Source organism: Narcine bancroftii, chromosome 2 (assembly GCF_036971445.1).
Source record: "Narcine bancroftii isolate sNarBan1 chromosome 2, sNarBan1.hap1, whole genome shotgun sequence".
Classification (NCBI taxonomy): domain Eukaryota; kingdom Metazoa; phylum Chordata; class Chondrichthyes; order Torpediniformes; family Narcinidae; genus Narcine; species Narcine bancroftii.
This window is the reverse complement of record NC_091470.1, coordinates 32,651,509-32,671,113: the sequence shown is the minus strand read 5'-3', so window position 1 is coordinate 32,671,113 and position 19,605 is coordinate 32,651,509. Positions and strand designations below refer to the sequence as shown.

Below are 19,605 nucleotides of genomic sequence, written 5' to 3'. Positions count from 1 at the left end.
CATAGGAAAAACATATGAGTTGAAGCTTTGGCAGATGAAGTAATGTTATGTGTGTGATAGTACAGATTCTATCACCAATGTGTACATGTACAGATGGTAGTGTAGGATGACTGTGATTGGTTGAGAGTGTAGCCACACCTACTGGCAGGTCTTAAAGGATTGCTCCAAGTCAGACCAGGTCATTCTGGACCTACTTGTGATTATGCTCCAGTCTTTTAGTTAATAAAAGCCTTGGTTTGGATCAACAAGTCTTTGGTTCTTTCGGCACACACTACAATGTGGCCTTTTAATGTATTGTGGCTCAGATCTTTTTCTTGTGCAGTATATCTTCCAAGCAGTTCAGTTTTTGCTGTCTCATGGACTTGGAGGGGCAGGAACTCATGGGCTGGAAGAGCCTGTTACCCTGCTGTACAACTAAATTTTAAAAGATTTTGACACTTTTTGTTTGCTATATTTGCATTTCTTTCACCTTCTTTAAGATTGCATTGTAAATACATGCTGGCCCAAATAGGTTTTGTGCTTGCATCCTTGTTTCAGTATAATACTGTCAGCATCTCTGAGGAACTGTCCTGAAGCCTCCATGTTGATACAATCAGGAAGGAAGTTTGCCAGTGGCTATAGTTTTTGAGGAATTTGAGGAGATTCGGTATGTCACCAAAGACTATTGAAAACTTCTCGTGCATTGTGGAGAGCACTTTTGCTGTCGCTTCACTACCTGGTATGGGGGTGCCTACACTCAGGACAAGAAAAAAATCTCCAGAGAGTTGTTAACTCCGTCAGTGATATCACAGGCACCAGCCTCTGCTCCATTGAGGACACCTACAAGAGGCAGTGTCTTAAGAAAGCAACCTTCCTCCTGAAGGATCTCCACCATCCAGATCATACTCTGCTAACCTCAGTAAAGGTACAGGAGCCTGAAGCCAAGCACCCATCAGCACAAATGCAGCTTCTTTCCCTCTGCCATCAGATTCCTGAATGAACAATGAACAGCAGACACTGCCTTACTTTGTCTCTTTCTTTTTCTTGCACTATTTATTTGTTATATAAATGTTTGTGATACTGCTGTTTAAACAATGAATTTCGTTACACATTCCTGACAATAAACGTGCAAAATACATGGATATATATGGTAAAAATGAAGTAAATTAATATCAAGTTACTAGAGTCAATTAACAATGAACAAGATGCATCTGAACCCATGTTATTACATGTGGGGGGGAAAAAGTAAAAGAGAAAAAAAAACATACATTAACCATTTACGGAGCGGAAACAGGCCATGTTGGCCTTTCGAATCCACACCGGTTCACTGATTTTGTGCGCCCTCTTCAGGCCTTGGTCCCGGTAGATCTTTGGATGAGATCAATTAGTTCAGCTTACTACGTTGTTTCTAACACTTCTGGATCTCACTGATAAAGTGACAAGGAGGATAGGGGAGTTGCTAGAACCTCCTCTATCCTCTGTCGTTCCCTCATTCTCAGTCATATGCTTGTGCATAATTATACACATTTACTTGCACCTCTATATATAAACATGTACACCCTTTATTTAACTCACTATTATATATTTTTAAAAATTTAGACATACAGTACAGTAACAGGCCATTTTGGCCCACGAATCCGTGCTGCCCAATTCCCACCCTATGAGAGTTGCTGGCCAAGTTAGGGAGTCCACTACTAACAATAATAACTTTGGGGTCATTATGAACAATTAATCTACACATTTTGAAAGTAATTAAGAAAAGGACTACAAAGAGAAAGAAAGTTAAGATCAATTGTAGTAGTAGGACAGCTAGAGAAAGACAGGCCATCACATCCGACAACCTTGAGTATGAGTGGGAGGGGCACCATTGAGTGGGAGTGGGAGGGGCACCATTGAATGGGAGTGGGAGGGGCACCATTGAGTGGGAGTGGGAGGGGCACCATTGAGTGGGAGTGGGAGGGGCACCATTGAGTGGGAGTGGGAGGGGCACCATTGAGTGGGAGTGGGAGGGGCACCATTGAGTGGGAGTGGGAGGGGCACCATTGAGTGGGAGTGGGAGGGGCACCATTGAGTGGGAGTGGGAGGGGCACCATTGAGTGGGAGGGGCACCATTGAGTGGGAGGGGCACCATTGAGTGGGAGGGGCACCATTGAGTGGGAGGGGCACCATTGAGTGGGAGGGGCACCATCTTTCCATCTCAGCAAAATGTCCCATCTAGCAATGAGGGAAGCAAAAGCCACCTCATGAGATTGTGGAAAAAGTCAATATTAAATCCATTGGCTCACTCACTCCAAAGATAGCAATTAAAGGGTTAGGAGTCAAAGTAATATTAAAACTAACGATAAGGTGTGAAATGTCCCTTGCCTGCCAGAAATTTAAGAGAGAAGGATCTAGCCAAAACATATAACACAATGTAATTTCCTCACTTCTGCATTTATCACATTTAGAGGAAATATAAAGATAAAATTTAGCTAACTGAACTTTCAAAGTGTGCTGGATGGGCTACTTTAAATTGAATTTATGAATGGCTAGCACAGAGAGAAGAGGAGTGAACACATAAAATAAAATCCTGTGTAGTTTTTACAAGTGGTTGTGGAAAGTCTTGTTCTCATAATTTCTTAGTACCACCTAGGGAACTATCTCTACATCTTAAAAGTAGTTCATAAAGGGCAGAAAGCAATCCTTTCTGATTAGGTTTAAAATTATATACTTCCCAAATAAGGTTAAAATCTAAATCCTGGGGAAGTTTCAACGTTAAAGAATTTAAGAAACTCCTAATCTGTGAATAATGAAAAAAGTGATGTTTAGCTGTTTAAATTTAATAGATAATTGTTCAAAAGAGATAAGATTTGATACCCAATCTTAGCCACTGAGTATAACCGTTATCTTGGACCGAAGGTTTAACCCTACTCTACGCAAATCCTTTTTGTTAATCAATAAAAAACCTATGGTATCTAAAATGTTTTCTAAATTGAAACCAAATTCTCAAAGTGTGTCTGACTACCAAACTATCAGTTAATTTGAAAGCCAAAAAAGGCAAAGGCGCTCCAAGTATCGAAAGGAGAGAATACGGATATGTAGAGCAGAAGATCATCTTATGAGGATTTTCAGCTCGAGAGATTCCAAAGATCTCTGCTGATTGCAGAAAAGCAATGGTTTCAAAGCCTAATTAATAGAAGAGGACATGAGGGACAACCCTGTCTTGTTCCACAATGCAGTTCAAAGGGTTTGGAATTGATTGAATTAGAGAAAATTGAAGCTGTAGGGGATAGATACATTTTAGAAGACATTTTTTGTTTGCTATTTTTGCATTTCTCTCACCTTCTTTAAGATTGTGTTGTAACGGGGGGCGTGGCAAGATGGCGTAAAGAACAGACGTGCCTTCCAGTCCTCTCCTGACTCTAACTTATTGTTTTGTCTTTAAGTGCCCGTTAAAACTTTTTAAAAAAGTTTATAAATAGTATGAGGTGTTGAATTAATACCTAATGGTACATTTGTTTAAAAAAAAGTAAAAGGAAACCTCAACAGATTGTTAAAAAATTATATTTTCCGAAATTATCTGAGCCTGCTTGTTTACAAAAAGCCACGACTCAGCGTGAAATGGATCCAGGAAAACAAGCGAAGAATTCGGCCTTGGAGCTCCGTTCTGATTCCGTAAGTCTTTCTGAAGGTCGTTTTCAGCTGCATTTAGAACAAAGGGCTGGCCGGATGCCAGTATTTCAAACAACGTCTACTGAGACTTTGATTCCACAAGAACAGCAGAATCCCACCATGTCTGGATCTACTGATGTTGATATACTTTTCAAGAGTCTTGAACATAAGATATTTTCTTCAATGATGCATTTAGGTGATTCTGTGAATAATCTTACTTCTAAGATTAATGCATTGGTGGATGTCAATACTCAACAGATGTCTGATTATGGAGCTTTTAAAGTTGAAACTATTGAAAGACTTGAGATGTGTGATCAAGGATTATCTGATGTACAAGATCAATTGCAAGATGTGAATAAAACAATTGAAACATTACAGATTCAGAATAAAAATTTAGCAAAAAAGGTTGATTATTTGGAGAACCAATCCAGACGGAATAATGTGAAAATTTTCGGCTTGCCAGAAGGCATAGAAGGGCCAGATCCAAGAAAAATTTTCACTGAATGGATTCCACAAGTGTTGGGACAAGATAAGTTTTCTGAAGGTTTAATATTGGAACGGGCTCATAGAGCTTTGAGAAGGAGACCTTTTTCAGGACAGAATCCAAGACCTGTTCTGGTTCGCTGTTTAAATTACTGAGATAGAGAGACTATTTTACATATGGCTATTAGAAATGCACAGCAAAACAAATCTCCTTTGAAGGTTCAGAGTAATCGTGTTTTATTCTATCCGGATTTGAGTCAGGAAATTATGTTTCAATGACGTGAATTTAATTCTGTGAAAGAATTATTGTGGAAAAAAGCATAAGGCAACATTTAGATACCCTGCGGTACTGAAGATTTTTCAGGATGGATATCAACCAAAGTTCTTTGATAATCCTAAAGAAGCTATGGATTTTGCTCAGTCTTTACCAATTACGCAATTCCAGGAACGACATAGTCCTCCACGGTCTCCAAAGAGGGCAGAGCTGCAAGAAGGGAATTTGATTTCTGGAAGAAATGGAAGAAACGGTGGTCACAATGGCAAAGGAAACTCATTTAATAGATAAGGAACATTTGAAACTCAAACGTGAATGGGTTGGGCACGTTTTTTATTCTTTGTTTAATTCTAAGGCAAAAGGTGTGGCAATTTTGGTACATGAGAATCTACCATTTTAGTTACAGAGTGAAGAGAAAAATGGTGGAAGATTATTAAAATTAAATTGTACAATCTTTAATGAGGCATGGTCTTTGCTTGATGTTTATGCTCCTAATGTTGAGGATACAGCTTTTGTTGTGGATATGTCTTTATTACTTGGACAATCGAACTCTAATGTGATGTTGGGGGAGATTTGAATGTGGTGTTGGAGCCTTTATTGGAAAAGTACTCAAGAGTAATTAAGAAGTCTAAGATGGCAATCCAAGTGATTAATATGATGGCAGATTTGAATTTAATTGATATTTGGCGAAGAGTTAATCCTACAGAGAAAGATTTTTCTTTTTATTCCTCGCGACATAATTCTTTTTCTAGAATTGATTATTTTTTAATATCAGCACATTTGCAGGATAGGGTTACATCTGTGGAGTATAAGGCTAGATTGGTTTCGGATCATTCATTATTATTATTAGAATATTTGAGTTCACAAGATGTTCAGAAAGCTTCAAGATGGAGATTTAATACTATGCTATTACGACGCAAATTTAATTCTGTGAAAGAACGGTTGTGGAAAAAAAGACATAGGGCAACATTTAGGTATTCTGCGGTACTGAAGATTTTTTAGGATGGAAATTAGCCAAAATTCTTTGACAATCCTAAAGAGGTTATGGACTTTGCTTAGTCTCTACCAATCATGCAGATTCAGGAACGATGTAGTCCTTCAAGGTCTCCAAAAAGAGTAGAGATGTAAGGTGGGATCCAGATTTTTAAAAGAAATGGAAACAATGGTGATCGAAGTGGTAACGTTGATTTAAAAAAAAATAAATCTTTTATCTTTTTTTTGAAAAGAGTTTAAATAGTTTAAATAATGATGATAGTTTAATGAAATGGGAGTTGGGAGAGGGAACTGGGTGGGCACTAGTTTCCAGAAATCATCAGCTACCTGTGAGTTATCTCACACCCAATATTTTGGGGGAGTTACCGCTTTGGGCGGTTTAAACAGGAGGAGGTAGTTGTGACCTCCGACCTGTTTTTTTTCTTTTTAATTTTTGGGTTCAGAAGTGAAGGTTTTTTTTATTATTTTTTAAAAATAAATAATTTTTTAAAACTCTTTGTTTTCTGATTGCAATTCAGAGGGAATTAGGTTTTTTTTCTCTCTCCTTTTTCTCTTTTTTTGGGGGGGGATTTTTTCTCTTTTTTTCTTTCTTTTTTAAGAGGATTATGTCACAAAAGATAATAAGTCAAAAATTGAGGATGTTGAAATAGATGAAGAGGAAGATGAGGGGAAAGGTGATAAGAAGAGAAAGAAGAAAATTAAGTACAAATACATTGAGGGAGAAGAGTTTAATAAAATTAAGTTAATTTCGATAGAGAATTTTGAAGATGTTATAAATGAAGAATATGGGGAATTTTATAAGAGTTTGAACTTTTTCTTTTTTTTCTTTTTATATAAGGGGAGGGGAAGGGAATAAAAAGTTTATCTGATTGTTTTTCTAAGGGATGTTTTTGTTCTCTCGATGAATTATAAAGGAAACGGTATTAATGGAAATTCTGTATTTATGTATTATTAATTATGATTTTTTGTATAACAGATATGTGGTTGATATATGATTTTAATATTTGAACTTAGTTTTAAAGTGGATTTCATTTGTTAAATACATGTATTATGTTTGATTTAAATATATGTTTAAGGGTATTATTTTAGTATTGATATTTTTTTTGTTGTTAGTAATTTTTTTTTGTTAAGTTTTATCTTTTTGTAAGTGGGTTTTTTAATTTTATTTACAACATTGTTAATTAATTCTTCTTTATTTTGGGGGAGGGTTGGACTAATTTTAAATTAGATGATTAATGTTGTGTTATAATTATTGGGGGGGTTAATTTGTGTAGTTTAATGATGTAGTATTCTAATTTTTATTATCTTATTTTTTATTATTTCTTTAAATATAATTTTTATTTTATTCATGTCATAAAATTTTAAATAAAGATTGTGTTGTAACACATTCCAGTCCAAGTAGCTCTTGTGCTTGCATCCATGTTTCAGTAGAAACAATGTATCATTGTCTGGAGTTCCAGAGAGCCAAGTCCATAAGGAAGATCCTTAGTCCAATGGAGGCTAGGCTGAGTTTGGAGATCTCGCCCTGTAGCTTCATCATTACTGGCCTAAAAAAGAAATCAGGCAGAATTTATGTTCATAAATGCTGCCGTTTGGTGGTGGGAGAGGCATGATTTTAGATGTGAGCAAGGATAATGATGCCCTTTTTATTAGAATTCTTGGTGCTAATTGCTATATGAAGTGTAATCATTGAAGTGAGGTATGAGAAGACTGTTCCTGGAACTATAATCTAGCATATTATCTGAAAAGGACAAACATTTAAAAAAAAAGAAACAATATTTGTTTTCCAAAATAATTTAATAAGCCTTTTTCAAGTACTTTGTAACCAAAATTGTATAAGAACTGACATTTTGCAAAATTCTCACTTATTCAGTTGCATCTAAGGTTCGTTATTTACAAGAATACCACAATCGTGTTCTTCATAACATTTATCCTGTCCCATCTGGAACTGATATTGCAAACACACTGAAATACTTTTCACAGACATTGTTAAGGTAAGACTTGTTCTTTTTTATTTGAATCATAAAAATAAATTGATTAGTTGATTCACGGTATTTGCTAACGTAGCATTAGGTATAAAAGTTAATTTTTTTCATCCTCTGTATATATAAATTATTTAGTAAAGTTATTTCTAGTTGTATTCAAAATGAAACATTAGCAACAAAAAGCATCAATGCAATAAATTGGCCTCATAAATGAATCTTATAATTTTAAGTCAGAAATAAAACAGTTACTGATGTGACTGTTTCTTCTTACTTATAGTCGGTCATTCATTGCTCTGAATGGATTTTTGTCAACAGATGATGACATTGCAGTTTTGGCACGAGAAAATATAAATGATAGAAAAATAGAAAGTTGTGATTTCAACGATCCATGAAACAAAACAAGTGACAAAGAGTTCTTGTATGAATGCAATAATATCACATACTGTTTCAGTGCAAATTGAATGTACCAGTTTCCATGCAATGTAGCTTATTAAAAGTATTGGGGATCATCATTTAATAAAAACTGAAATCAATTATAAATGCTGCTTAATTGTAACATATAAAACTCATCAAATCTGAAACAGTGAATAAATAAATTAAAGCAAGTTCTATACATTACTACATTGTACTTTCATGCAATTCATAAAATGTAGACAGTAAAAAGAACTCTGGAAGATTCATTAAATTAATCTCAAAGTAATGCAAAGCCAAATAGAAAGAATATTACATTCATTAAATGAAGTCATAGACTTTTGATTACAAATTGGATCTGAGTTTTTTTTTCAAAGCCTTAATTAAAATGTCTGAAGGGTGGGATCAAAGGTAACCTGTGCTGGAATCTGATAAGAGTTGATAATGGAAATCATTAGGGGAGAGTGTGTGAAATGTGTGAGTGAAGGTGTATGGACCTGGGAGGGAGGGGAATGAAAGTGGGGTCTTGGGTGGTAGATGTGGTGGGAAAGGGGAAAAAATGGGTTGGAGGGTGAAAAACTGGAGGTGGATCAGAAGATGATGGGTCATAGGAGTTGAACTACCTGAAACCAGAAAATTCAATGTTCATGGGGTTGGGTCATTGGGTATAGAGTGCACAAGCAGAAAATAATTTTGTGTTCTAATTTGCTTTGGACCATAGCTTGGCAGTGAAGAAGTTTGAGGATGAATTGGAAGGGATGGAAGTGGGAAGGGCCGTTGAAATGGGATCTCAGAATTGTCATTATGGTCACCAACTCTGCACTTAGTCTTGCTGATGTAGATGAACCGTAAATATAGTCGATGATTCTGAAGTGGTGCATGTGAGTATTTGCCTCACTTGGATGGGCTGTTAGGTCCCAGAAGGTGGTGTGGGAAAAGGTGTAAATGCAGTTACAGGGGAAAATGCTAAGGAGTGATAGGGAAGAGGATAAAATGGGCAACTGAGTAATGGAGGGAAGGTAGCAATGAGTTGGGAAAGATGGATGTAGCTGGTGATGGGATAACATTAGAGCTGGTGGAAAGTATGCTGTGCTGACTTGAGAGGAATTGCCATCTCAGTTGCATACTCGTGTGTAATGAGAGTACAAAGATGATAGGAAAGATTTTTTGGAGGTAAATGACAGTTTTACACTAAATTTGATTGAAAATATTCATTTGAGAATATTAAATTCTCTGCTTTAAAATTCATCTTCACACAAAATTAAAAAAAAACCATAACCAATTCTACAAGATCAATGTAAGAAGGATACGATTAGAATGCAGGTTAATAATACCATCAATGTATTCTTTATTTTGAATCATGGATAAACTGCTCGTATAAACTTGTATAATATAGTTGGAAAAATGAGGGCATGCAAAATTGACAAAAGAGTGGATATTGTGAATTTAGGGTCTTTTGATTCATACTATTTCTGTAGGACATAAGAGCAAAAATAGACTAATCACGAGCTGATCCATTTTCCCACTCCGCCCCACTGCCCAGCTTTTTCCCCCATAAACTTTGATGCCCTCGCTAATGAAGAACCAATCAATCTCTGTCTTAAATACACCCAATGACTTGGCCTCCACAATTGCCTAAATTCCTCAGCACCCTCTGAAGAAATTCCAATGCATTTCTGTTCTAAGTGGACACCCTTCAATCCTGTGTCCTTTTGTCCTAAACTCTCCCACCATGGTATAAACCTTTCTACATTCAAAATGTTTCAATGAGACTCCTCCCCTCCTAAATTACAACAAAAACAGGCCAAGATCTGTCAAACGTTCTTCAGATGATGACCCTTTAATTCCTGGAATCATCCCAGTGGACCTCCTATGAACCCTCTCAAACATTAGTGCATCTTTTCTGAAATGAGGAGCCTAAAACTGCTCTCAATACTCCGTGAGGTCTCACCAGTGACTTGTAAAGCCTCATCATCCCTGCTCTTGTATTCTATTCCTCTTGAAATGAGTGCTACCAACATCTCAACATGTAAGTTTACTTTCATGCTATTCGGCACAAGAATTCCCAGGTCCCTTTGCATCTGAATATTTTCAATTTCTCCTCATTTTAAAAAATAGCCCACCTGTTTATTTTTTAATACCAAAATGTACAACTGTACACTTTCCAAAATTGTTTTTTATTTGTTACTTCTCTGCACATTCTCCTAATTTTTCTAAGTCCTTCTTCAGCCTCCCTATTTCCTCAACACTACCTCTTCCTCCATCTACCTTCGTATCATCTGCAAAATTGGCCACAAACCCATTCATTCCATCATCCAAATCATTAATATACAATATTTTTGGATGATCATATAATCTTGCCATGGCCCCATAAACACAAACAATTATTATAACAAATAACACGTGTGGACCTTTAATTGCATTGCACAATAAAGTAAAACGATTCTCAAAAGAGTTGAACTAATCAACCACTAATCTTGCAAGAGATTAGAAAACAGTCTGTGAAATGTTATTTGAATCAAAGTCCACAGATAACTCCACAATTTTTCACCTACAGGACAGTCTGAAACAAAAACAAAGGACATGAACTCTTAGTTGACCAAGATGTGAAAATCTTGAGATCACAAATTATTTATTTTCCAGAGAAAGGCTTGATTGTATTACATCGAATCTTGATATAGAGTTATTTGTGTTTAGATGCTGTGTTTTGAAAGGCAAAAATATCTAAAATTTTCGATTCCTCTATCCTGAGTTTAAAATTCTGTTTCCTGAGAAAGCTGTGCAATCAATTATGATTTAGCATTTAAATTTATATTTAATACACTAAAAAAATATTCTGTTAGATGCTCTTTATTTTAATGAGTCAGATTAAAATATAAATTTAAAAGATGTGCTCCTATAGCTATAACAAGTCTGGGTTGTATCAAGAGTTTAATTTTACAAGTACATTCATTAAATGACTGTGGTGGTGGAAGAAAATAGAAATATCTATTATCTAATATTACTGTTTTGAAAAGATATGAGGGCAAAAGTTTGTGCACTAACTTTTAAACACATGATTTCCTTTCATGAGACCTTCTTTTCAAATATGAGGTTAGATATTCACTATTTTGTGTCATGAATATAAATCCATTATTAATAAATGACATCAAACCCTAGTAAATTTGTAAAATGTTCTTGGAATAATTTGTCCATGTAAATCAGGATGGACAAGTAATTGATGAATATTGGCCCTACAATTCAATAAAATCATTTCATACTATATCAAAGTCTGATCAATAGGGTAGCAAAACCAGACACTGTATGCATAGTTTAACCCCACATTTTCTTGTTAATAAAGTCTGGTATCTTTGTCTTGTTTATTTTAACTCAAGTGATGGTCCAATTTAAAAAGTGTTGTATTTTTCTCATTTAAAATTATTTGGAAATGACTGCTGTGGCGAGAAACAAGTTGCTACTGGAAAGCAGTGACCTTGAGTACTTGTTTAGATTTTGCAAATCAAAGGTACATAAATTCTGAGATTTGTGATTTTTAACTCCACCCACTGCAGTGAATTTGCTGTGAGTTTTGAGAGCATCCTGAAATTACAATGTTCAGGACTGTTTTAAAAACAGCAGCCTTTTAAAATTGAAATGTGCACAATCTTTTTCCTTATGATTATTATTGAACATAGATAATATTGCCTTATTTAGAGAGAACAAAATAGTGTTTGTATTACAGAAAATTTAAAAGAACTTTTATTTTAGTAAATTTTATGGAACAATGAATAGCATACACAAATACCATTATCATTAGTTCATAAACATATGCTATCAGTCATTGATCTTTAGCATACTTATATTCTTTTATGATTCCAACAAATGTAATTTAATTACATCTTAGAATTCTGTATTTTTTTTAACTAAATCACATATCTGTTAAAATTCATTACCCTTAATGATACTGTCACAGTATCATAATTTACATACAGACATTATTTTGGCGTGATAAACATGTTCTGTTTGCAGACTTGTATATCAAACACACATGTTTATTCTTCTCCTTAAACATGTTTCATATGTGCCGCCCCCATGTGAATAAATTGTTATAGTGAAGGCTTTTATATAAGTTACTTGGTATATATTTAGTGGTTAAAATCTGACAATGCAGTGCAAATATTTTTTTTAATGTATTCCCTTTACAGTTGAGCTAATTGGAAAATATTTATTATGACATAATCTTTTTAATTTTTATTTTCTCCCTGGGTTGTCTGGTGCCTGGATAAACTGGCCCCAAGTGTTTCACAAATGCTATTTTTGACCCAAAAGCTAGGAAAACATCTTCAGATGATTTACTTATTTACTTTCCATGTGTGGGCTGATGTACATTATAATTTTAAAAAAGTTTTTATTGTGCAATTGGAGGATTTATTGCCATGTAATGCAAATACTGGAAGTATTGAAGTACATCATGATTAATTCTCAAAAATACTGAGTTGTGAATGTGCAGATGATGTAGACTGCATCTTCCAAAAATGTATAGCATTAGGTTATGCAAAAATGTATGAAATTAAAGAACCTGAAATAGAAATCGTCAAGTCCGCCTAAATGGAAGCAGGTTGGGGTCAGTATGTAGCTTGCTTATCAGCAGAGATTGGTAATTTAATGTAATGAGGTAGCTAGACATCATTTCAGTGATTAATCTGTTTTGAGCTGGAGATATTTGGTTGGGAAATTCAAGTGCGAAGGGCTGAATTCGTGCTGCAAGTGCCATTATAAGTATAAGCCTGGAAGAGTAGGGATGTTACCTGATGACCCAGCCAGTGTTTTGTTTTTTAAGAAGTTGCTGGACTGTCTATTCATTCACCCTCTTCATCTCTCAAACATCATTGGATTTCATAACCTCTGCTCTCCCAAACTATCAAAATCTTCAACTACAATTGCCTCTCTGAACTACCATGTCTGCTGTCATGGCTTTGCCTTGCTGAAGTCTTTCCAAAACTTTCATTCTATCCACAATGCTACTCATGGGTAGCAACCTTACCCAAGGTGCACTGACCTCACAAAAGCTCCCATCAGATAGAACAACATAATTCTGCATATCATTGCTATATAACATATTATAGCTCCAGGACAAAACCCAAATCTAATGCAAAGATTAGTGTCATTCAGTTTTAATTTTCACAGCTAGAAATGTATGTCTGGAAATTTAATGGACTTAGTATTAATTTAAACACTCTGCTATTGAAAAGGCAGCTTTCAAAATCTTTTCACTTCTCTTTGTAGATTGACTTGATACTTTCTGCTGCATATTGTTTATCTAAAACCATTTCTGTGTCAGCTGTGCATCAAATTATGCCATTTTCTATTGCTTGATAAATTTGTCTTTGATCAGGAGCACCAGATTCTGGCATTCCTGGCATAACAATATTTTAAGGGTGCTACAATGGACTGGACCCCCATTATGGCATTACTGTATTTACTTTCTATCCTTTGGGCTCTCCCTTCCTGCAATATTTTGCTACTGCTGTTAGGAGTGGTTTGGGACCCATTGAATAAATTAATGTTAATCTTTGTTATTCCTTTAAAAAGCTGCTAAACTCACAATCTGCACATGACCTTCTCTCCCATTGCACCAGCTTGGGGTATAATCTCAATCTTTGATAGCACATTTCATAATCAGAGAGTCTTGCAGCACTTAAATAAGCCTTTTTGGCCACTTGCTCTATGCCGATAATAATACCTATTTACGTTATTCCCATCTGCCTACATCAGGTCATTATCCCTCTGTGCCTTTCCTAATTATTTGCACAAATGCCTTTTTAAATAGACCTCTCATTGGTAAAAGATTATGACCTTGTAATGATTTAACTAAATTTCTCTATACTTCTTCCATTTGTAACACGATACCATTCATATTTCGACTTGCTGTAGCAGTACACTGTATTTTTTTATTGCACCACCTATTATATTTATGGGTTGATTTGCATGGATAGAATGCAAAACACTTTCACTGTATCCTGATACATGTAACAATGCACAGTTTACTTCAACTCAATTGTTTCTGCCATTACTATCTCCTCTGGCAGCTCCTTTTAGATAGCCACCACCCTCTGAGTGGACGATCTGAACCCTTGGACCTCCTTAAACCTGTCCCTCTAATTCTAAATTCCCTGGTCTGACAAAGAGACTCTGACTATCTATCCTATATGTGCCCTCAAAATTTCCTAAACTTCATCATCCTATGTTCCAGTTAGAATAAGAACAATGTATTCAATCTGGCCATTCCTGGCAACATCCTGGTGAATCTCTTAAACCAATTATCCTTCAAGGGTTATGAATTCAGACTTACTAAAGTTTGTACCGATGGATTGTTGCCATCTTGTGCAATGATGTAAAATATGGCTTTTTAAGATGCACTTCAAGGTCATAGTGAGTGGAGTTGTTACATTTCAAATGAATGCAAAGATTACCAGAGGCCACTCCTGGGCACTTTCTTGTCTGAGAAACAAGCTTGGAAGCTTGTTTTTTTTAATATCTGCTTTCTTCTTCTTTCTTTGGCTTGGCTTTGTGGACGAAGATTTATGGAGGGGTAATGTCCACGTCAGCTGCTGGCTCATTTGTGGCTGACAAGTCCAATGCGGGACAGGCAGACACGGTTGCAGCGGTTGCAAGGGAAAATTGGTTGGTTGGGTGTTGGGTGTTTCCTCCTTTGTCTTTTGTCAGTGAGGTGGGCTCTGCAGTCTTCTTCAAAGGAGGTTGCTGCCTGCCGAACTGTGAGGTGCCAAGATGCACGGTTTGAGGCGATATCAGCCCACTGGCGGTGGTCAATGTGGCAGGCACCAAGAGATTTCTTTAGGCAGTCCTTGTACCTCTTTGGTGCACCTCTGTCACGGTGGCCAGTGGAGAGCTCGCCATATAACACGATCTTGGGAAGGTGATGGTCCTCCATTCTGGAGACGTGACGTACCCAGCGCAGTTGGATCTTCAGCAGCGTGGATTCGATGCTGTTGGCCTCTGCCATCTCGAGTACTTCGATGTTGGAGATGAAGTCGCTCCAATGAATATTGAGGATGGAGCGGAGACAACGCTGTTGGAAGCGTTCTAGGAGCCGTAGGTGATGCTGGTAGAGGACCCATGATTCGGAGCCGAACAGGAGTGTGGATATGACAACGGCTCTGTATATGCTAATCTTTGTGAGGTTTTTCAGTTGGTTGTTTTTCCAGACTCTTGTGTAGTCTTCCAAAGGCGCTATTTGCCTTGGCGAGTCTATTGTCTATCTCGTTGTCGATCCTTGCTTCCGATGAAATGGTGCAGCCGAGATAGGTTAACTGGTTGACCGTTTTGAGTTTTGTGTGCCCGATGGAGATGTGGGGGGGCTGGTAGTCATGGTGGGGAGCTGGCTGATGGAGGACCTCAGTTTTCTTCAGGCTGACTTCCAGGCCAAACATTTTGGCAGTTTCCCCAAAACAGGACGTCAAGCGCTGAAGAGCTGGCTCTGAAAGGACAACTAAAGCGGCATCGTCTGCAAAGAGTAGTTCACGAACAAGTTGCTCTTGTGTCTTGGTGTGAGCTTGCAGGCACCTCAGATTGAAGAGACTGCCATCCGTGCGGTACCGGATGTAAACAGCATCTTCATTGTTGAGGTCTTTCATTGTTGAGGTCTTTCATTGTTGAGGTCTTTCATTGTTGAGGTCTTTCATTGTTGAGGTCTTTCATTGTTGAGGTCTTTCATTGTTGAGGTCTTTCATTGTTGAGGTCTTTCATTGTTGAGGTCTTTCATTGTTGAGGTCTTTCATTGTTGAGGTCTTTCATTGTTGAGGTCTTTCATTGTTGAGGTCTTTCATTGTTGAGGTCTTTCATTGTTGAGGTCTTTCATCATGCTGAAGAAGATTGAAAAGAGGGTTGGTGCGAGAATGCCATTGTTAATGGAGAAGGGTTCAGAGAGCTCATTGCTGTATCTGACCTGACCTTGTTGGTTTTCGTGCAGTTGGATAACCATGTTGAGGAACTTTGGGAGGCATCCAAGGTGCTCTAGTATTTACTCATGCAATGAGTAAATACATGGACTGAAGGAGAAGGAAGGCACTACACCAATTTTAGTTTATCAGGAATAGCAAAGCACTTTATGATGGTTGCAGAACTATTGTTATAATTGCATTAGAGCTGATTAATACATATGAAAAACATTATTAACTTTTGAAGAATTTGATCTTGATAGTTCAGTTTAAGAATTAAAGTAACAACCAAATCGATGTATTTTTCTGGGCAAGTCTGTGACCAATGTTCCCTGAAAATTAAATAAAATAAATTAGTGAAAAAATTTTGCAATAGAATAAACAGGTAGGATTTAGTTAATAATTTGAATTGAAATATCAGTTAATCACACCCTAGTTATCTAAAGTGCACCATTAAAAGCACCAAATCCTAGTTACCGGTTGATAAATGGCTGTTCTCAAGTACAATACTAACTGCATTGTTCAGGGTAATTATATTGCTTTTTATTTGAAAGCCATTAAAGAAACTTTACATGGAGGTGGCACCTAGAACATGTCATTATATTTATTTGCTCCTTTTTACCAGAAAGCACATAGGATGCAATAATTAAGTAATTTTGATTCCATTCCAAATATGCATATCAGATGTAACTGCAGTATATTCATAACATAATTGATTTTTTCTTTTGGGGTTGGATCCTATGTGCTCTTTTGATCTGGTATTTTATTATGTTGTCTGTAGTGTCATTTTAATGTAATGTGCTGTTCTTTGTGTCTTTGTTGTCTCTTTTTTTTCTTTGTTCCAAAACAGCATTTTGTATCGCATAGGGAGGAAGGACAACCAGGATGGCTCCACTTTGACAGTGCCCATGACTATGTGTCTTTTTCCTGTGCCATTTCCACTCACCCCATCCCTAAGACCACAAGTCAGTTCCATCAACCCTACTGTTACTCGCTCCCTCCTTTACAGCGTCCTCCGTGATGCTCCCTCTGAGCGTAGTCAGCAAAGTCGCGATGCACAGCTTTCAGAATATCCTTCATTGGACTATCAAGGTCTCTATGTGACACTGGTGACTCTACTTGACCTGGTTCCTTTGCTACAACATGGTCAACATGGTAAGCATGATGGTGAAACTGCCTCTCAGGAAAATAAAAGTTTGTTTGTGTCTCCAGTTCTGATATTTTGGTTCAGGTTTCAGATTTATTGTCAGAATATGTACATGACATCACATACAACCCTGAGATTCCTTTTCCTGCGGGAGAAGCAGAATCACCACTTATTGGTAGTGCAAAAAAAAACTACTTAATGCAAGCATATAAGCAAATAAAGAAATTTAAACAAACTACTCAATACAGAGAGGTGGGGGGAAAAAAACAATAAAGTGCAAAAGTGAAAGTCCTTAAATGAGTCCCTGATTGAGTTCATTGTTGAGGAGTCTGATGGTGGAGGGATAGCTGCTGTTCTTGAACCTGGTGGTGCAAGTCTTGTGCCAACAATACCTCTTTCCTGATTTGAACAGTGAGAGCAGAGTGTGTGGTGGGTGGTATGGCTCCTTGATGATTGCTGCTGCTGTCCGACAGCAGCGTTCCCTGTGGATGTTCTTGGTGGTGGGCAGGGTTTTGTCTGCTGTTGTGTCCCAATACCTATTTCAGGGCTTTATGCCCAGACCATGACACAGCCAGACAGCACACTTTCCACCACACATCTGTAGAAATTTGCCAGGGTTTCCGATGTCATACTAAACATCCACAAACTCCTGATGCTGAAGTGCTTTCTTCACATTGCCATTACCCTGTAATTTGTTGGGCCCAGGAAAGATCCTCCAAGATGGTGACTCCCAAGAACTTAAATTTTTTCACTCTCTCCACCTCTGATTCCCCAATGATCATTGGATTGTACATCTCTGGCTTTCCCTTTCTGGAGATTTATTTTAAACATACCAAGATGGACACAGATATTGCTTTGATGCCCTGGCCAGAAATGCACTTTGTAGCTTGGCCACTCCATTTTATTTTCTCCTCATCTTCTTCTTGCTTCTCAACTGTTTGATGTGGCAAGAAGCAATGTCTCTACAACCAACTTCAAGATGAGCTTAAGATTAAGAAATTTGCCATCTTTAAATAGTGTGGTGATGACAGACCCATAGCACTGTGGTTCACTCTTGCATGTGATTTGAAATGACCTAAAAAGCAACTACTTCAGAAGCAATAAGGGATGAACAATAATTGTTAGCCCAGGCATTATTGTCGACAATATGAAATAATACAAAAATATTTATATAAAAAAAAATTAAAAGTTGGTGCTACATATGGTGAGCCATCTTAAATTTTGAGAACTGCTTGGCTGTTTTTTTTTAAGTGTAGCCAAGGGAACAAAGTAATTGTTGGAACATATCAATTGCCATTCTATCAGTTTAAGAATATGGTGATTACCTATCAACAAATGCACATGCCAGAATTGCTGTCTTTGTGCACAGCAAGCACGAGGTATGCAGTTAGTGGAAAGTCTTAGTTCACTGCTAGCTATAGGATGATTCATCAAATGCCTGAAAAACAAAAGATAGCTGATTCCTGCAGAATGCTTACATTGTGACTGATGAAAGGATACTACCATTGACCTACATGATGCATATAGTAGTTGCATACCCACTGGACATTACTGTGTAGGTCTATTTATTTTGTATCTTAAAGCATGCTGCCTGAAAAATAAAGTTGGTGTCATGTACCTGCTTCACAGTCAAGGAAAAGAAATGTATTCTGTTATCATGGCACAGAAAGCCTATGTGTCCTCAAAAACTATACACCTCCAATTCCACGGAGAGCTTTTCCTGGTCTGCATTGTCATTAGTCATCCTCACTTCTGTGTTGCACTTGGAATGGCAATATTTGGGAAGAAATAATTGTTGCAGAACTTTTAAAGTGAGACAGTTAGTGACAGGTTTTGGCATTTTTGGGGAAAAATCTAGAATCCTCAAGCATTAATTGATAAAAACCACATCCTATAGAAATCAACCTGCACACTTGGCAAACAATATCCCACATGCTGTGGAATGATGTTCTGCTGTGTAAAGTTAATATGGGATGTTATAGGCTGCTGTAAGTAGAATGATCCATATTATCAGCACTCAGATTGCAGAAAGGGAGGGGGAATGTATTTCTCAAAAACTGTCGGTATCACAATTTCCCGTAATGCAAAGCTGCATCATTGACATGAATCAAGAAGGGGAGGGTTATTTTTTCCACAAAAACCATGAGACTGAATTTTATTTTGTATCTCAAATTTTTATGATAGATGTACGCATTATGTAGGGGTGTATTTCCATGACCCGAACAGCTGTACAGTGAGACCAGATTTTTTGTAAAATCCCAGATTTATTCAAGCACTTGTATTTAAATTCCCCAATTGTCACCATGGGATTCAAACTCCTGGTTCTAGCCCAAAGGTCCAGAACTCTCTTCTTCAAGTAACTTAACCTCTATACTACTATAACCCTAATTCTAATTAAAGAACAATGTTTCCATCCTTCCAATACTAAAGTACGTCATTTAATTTTTGGTATACCACTTGACAGATTTGCATTTTACTTGTTTCCTCTTCTGCCTTGAATTGTGAAGTTTTTGGAGTGAAGGACATCAAGTTCAAGTGCATTGTCACATACTGAGGTGTAATCCAGTTAGTCATCCATACATGGCTTGGCTTGGCTTCGCGGACGAAGATTTATGGAGGGGGTAAAAGTCCACGTCAGCTGCAGGCTCATTTGTGGTTGACAAGTCCGATGCGGGACAGGCAGACACGGTTGCAGCGTCCATACATAGTAGAGCATAGTAGAGCAAGTAAAACCGCATGCAGTGT

General features: G+C 37.1%; 1 protein-coding gene across 2 annotated transcripts in view; it reads left to right on the top strand.

Moving 5' to 3' along the window:
- LOC138753326 (protein unc-79 homolog) overlaps positions 1-19,605 on the top strand; it is a 171,579-nt gene that overhangs the window by 12,093 nt on the left and 139,881 nt on the right. The window contains exons 2-3 of one of the 2 annotated variants that reach the window (XM_069916198.1): positions 7,254-7,374; positions 16,723-16,868. In XM_069916198.1, coding sequence (XP_069772299.1) covers positions 7,254-7,374; positions 16,723-16,868 — 267 coding nt within the window. Of the gene's footprint in view, positions 1-7,253; positions 7,375-16,563; positions 16,869-19,605 lie in introns of both variants that reach the window. The other variant, XM_069916197.1, reaches the window with a different exon arrangement.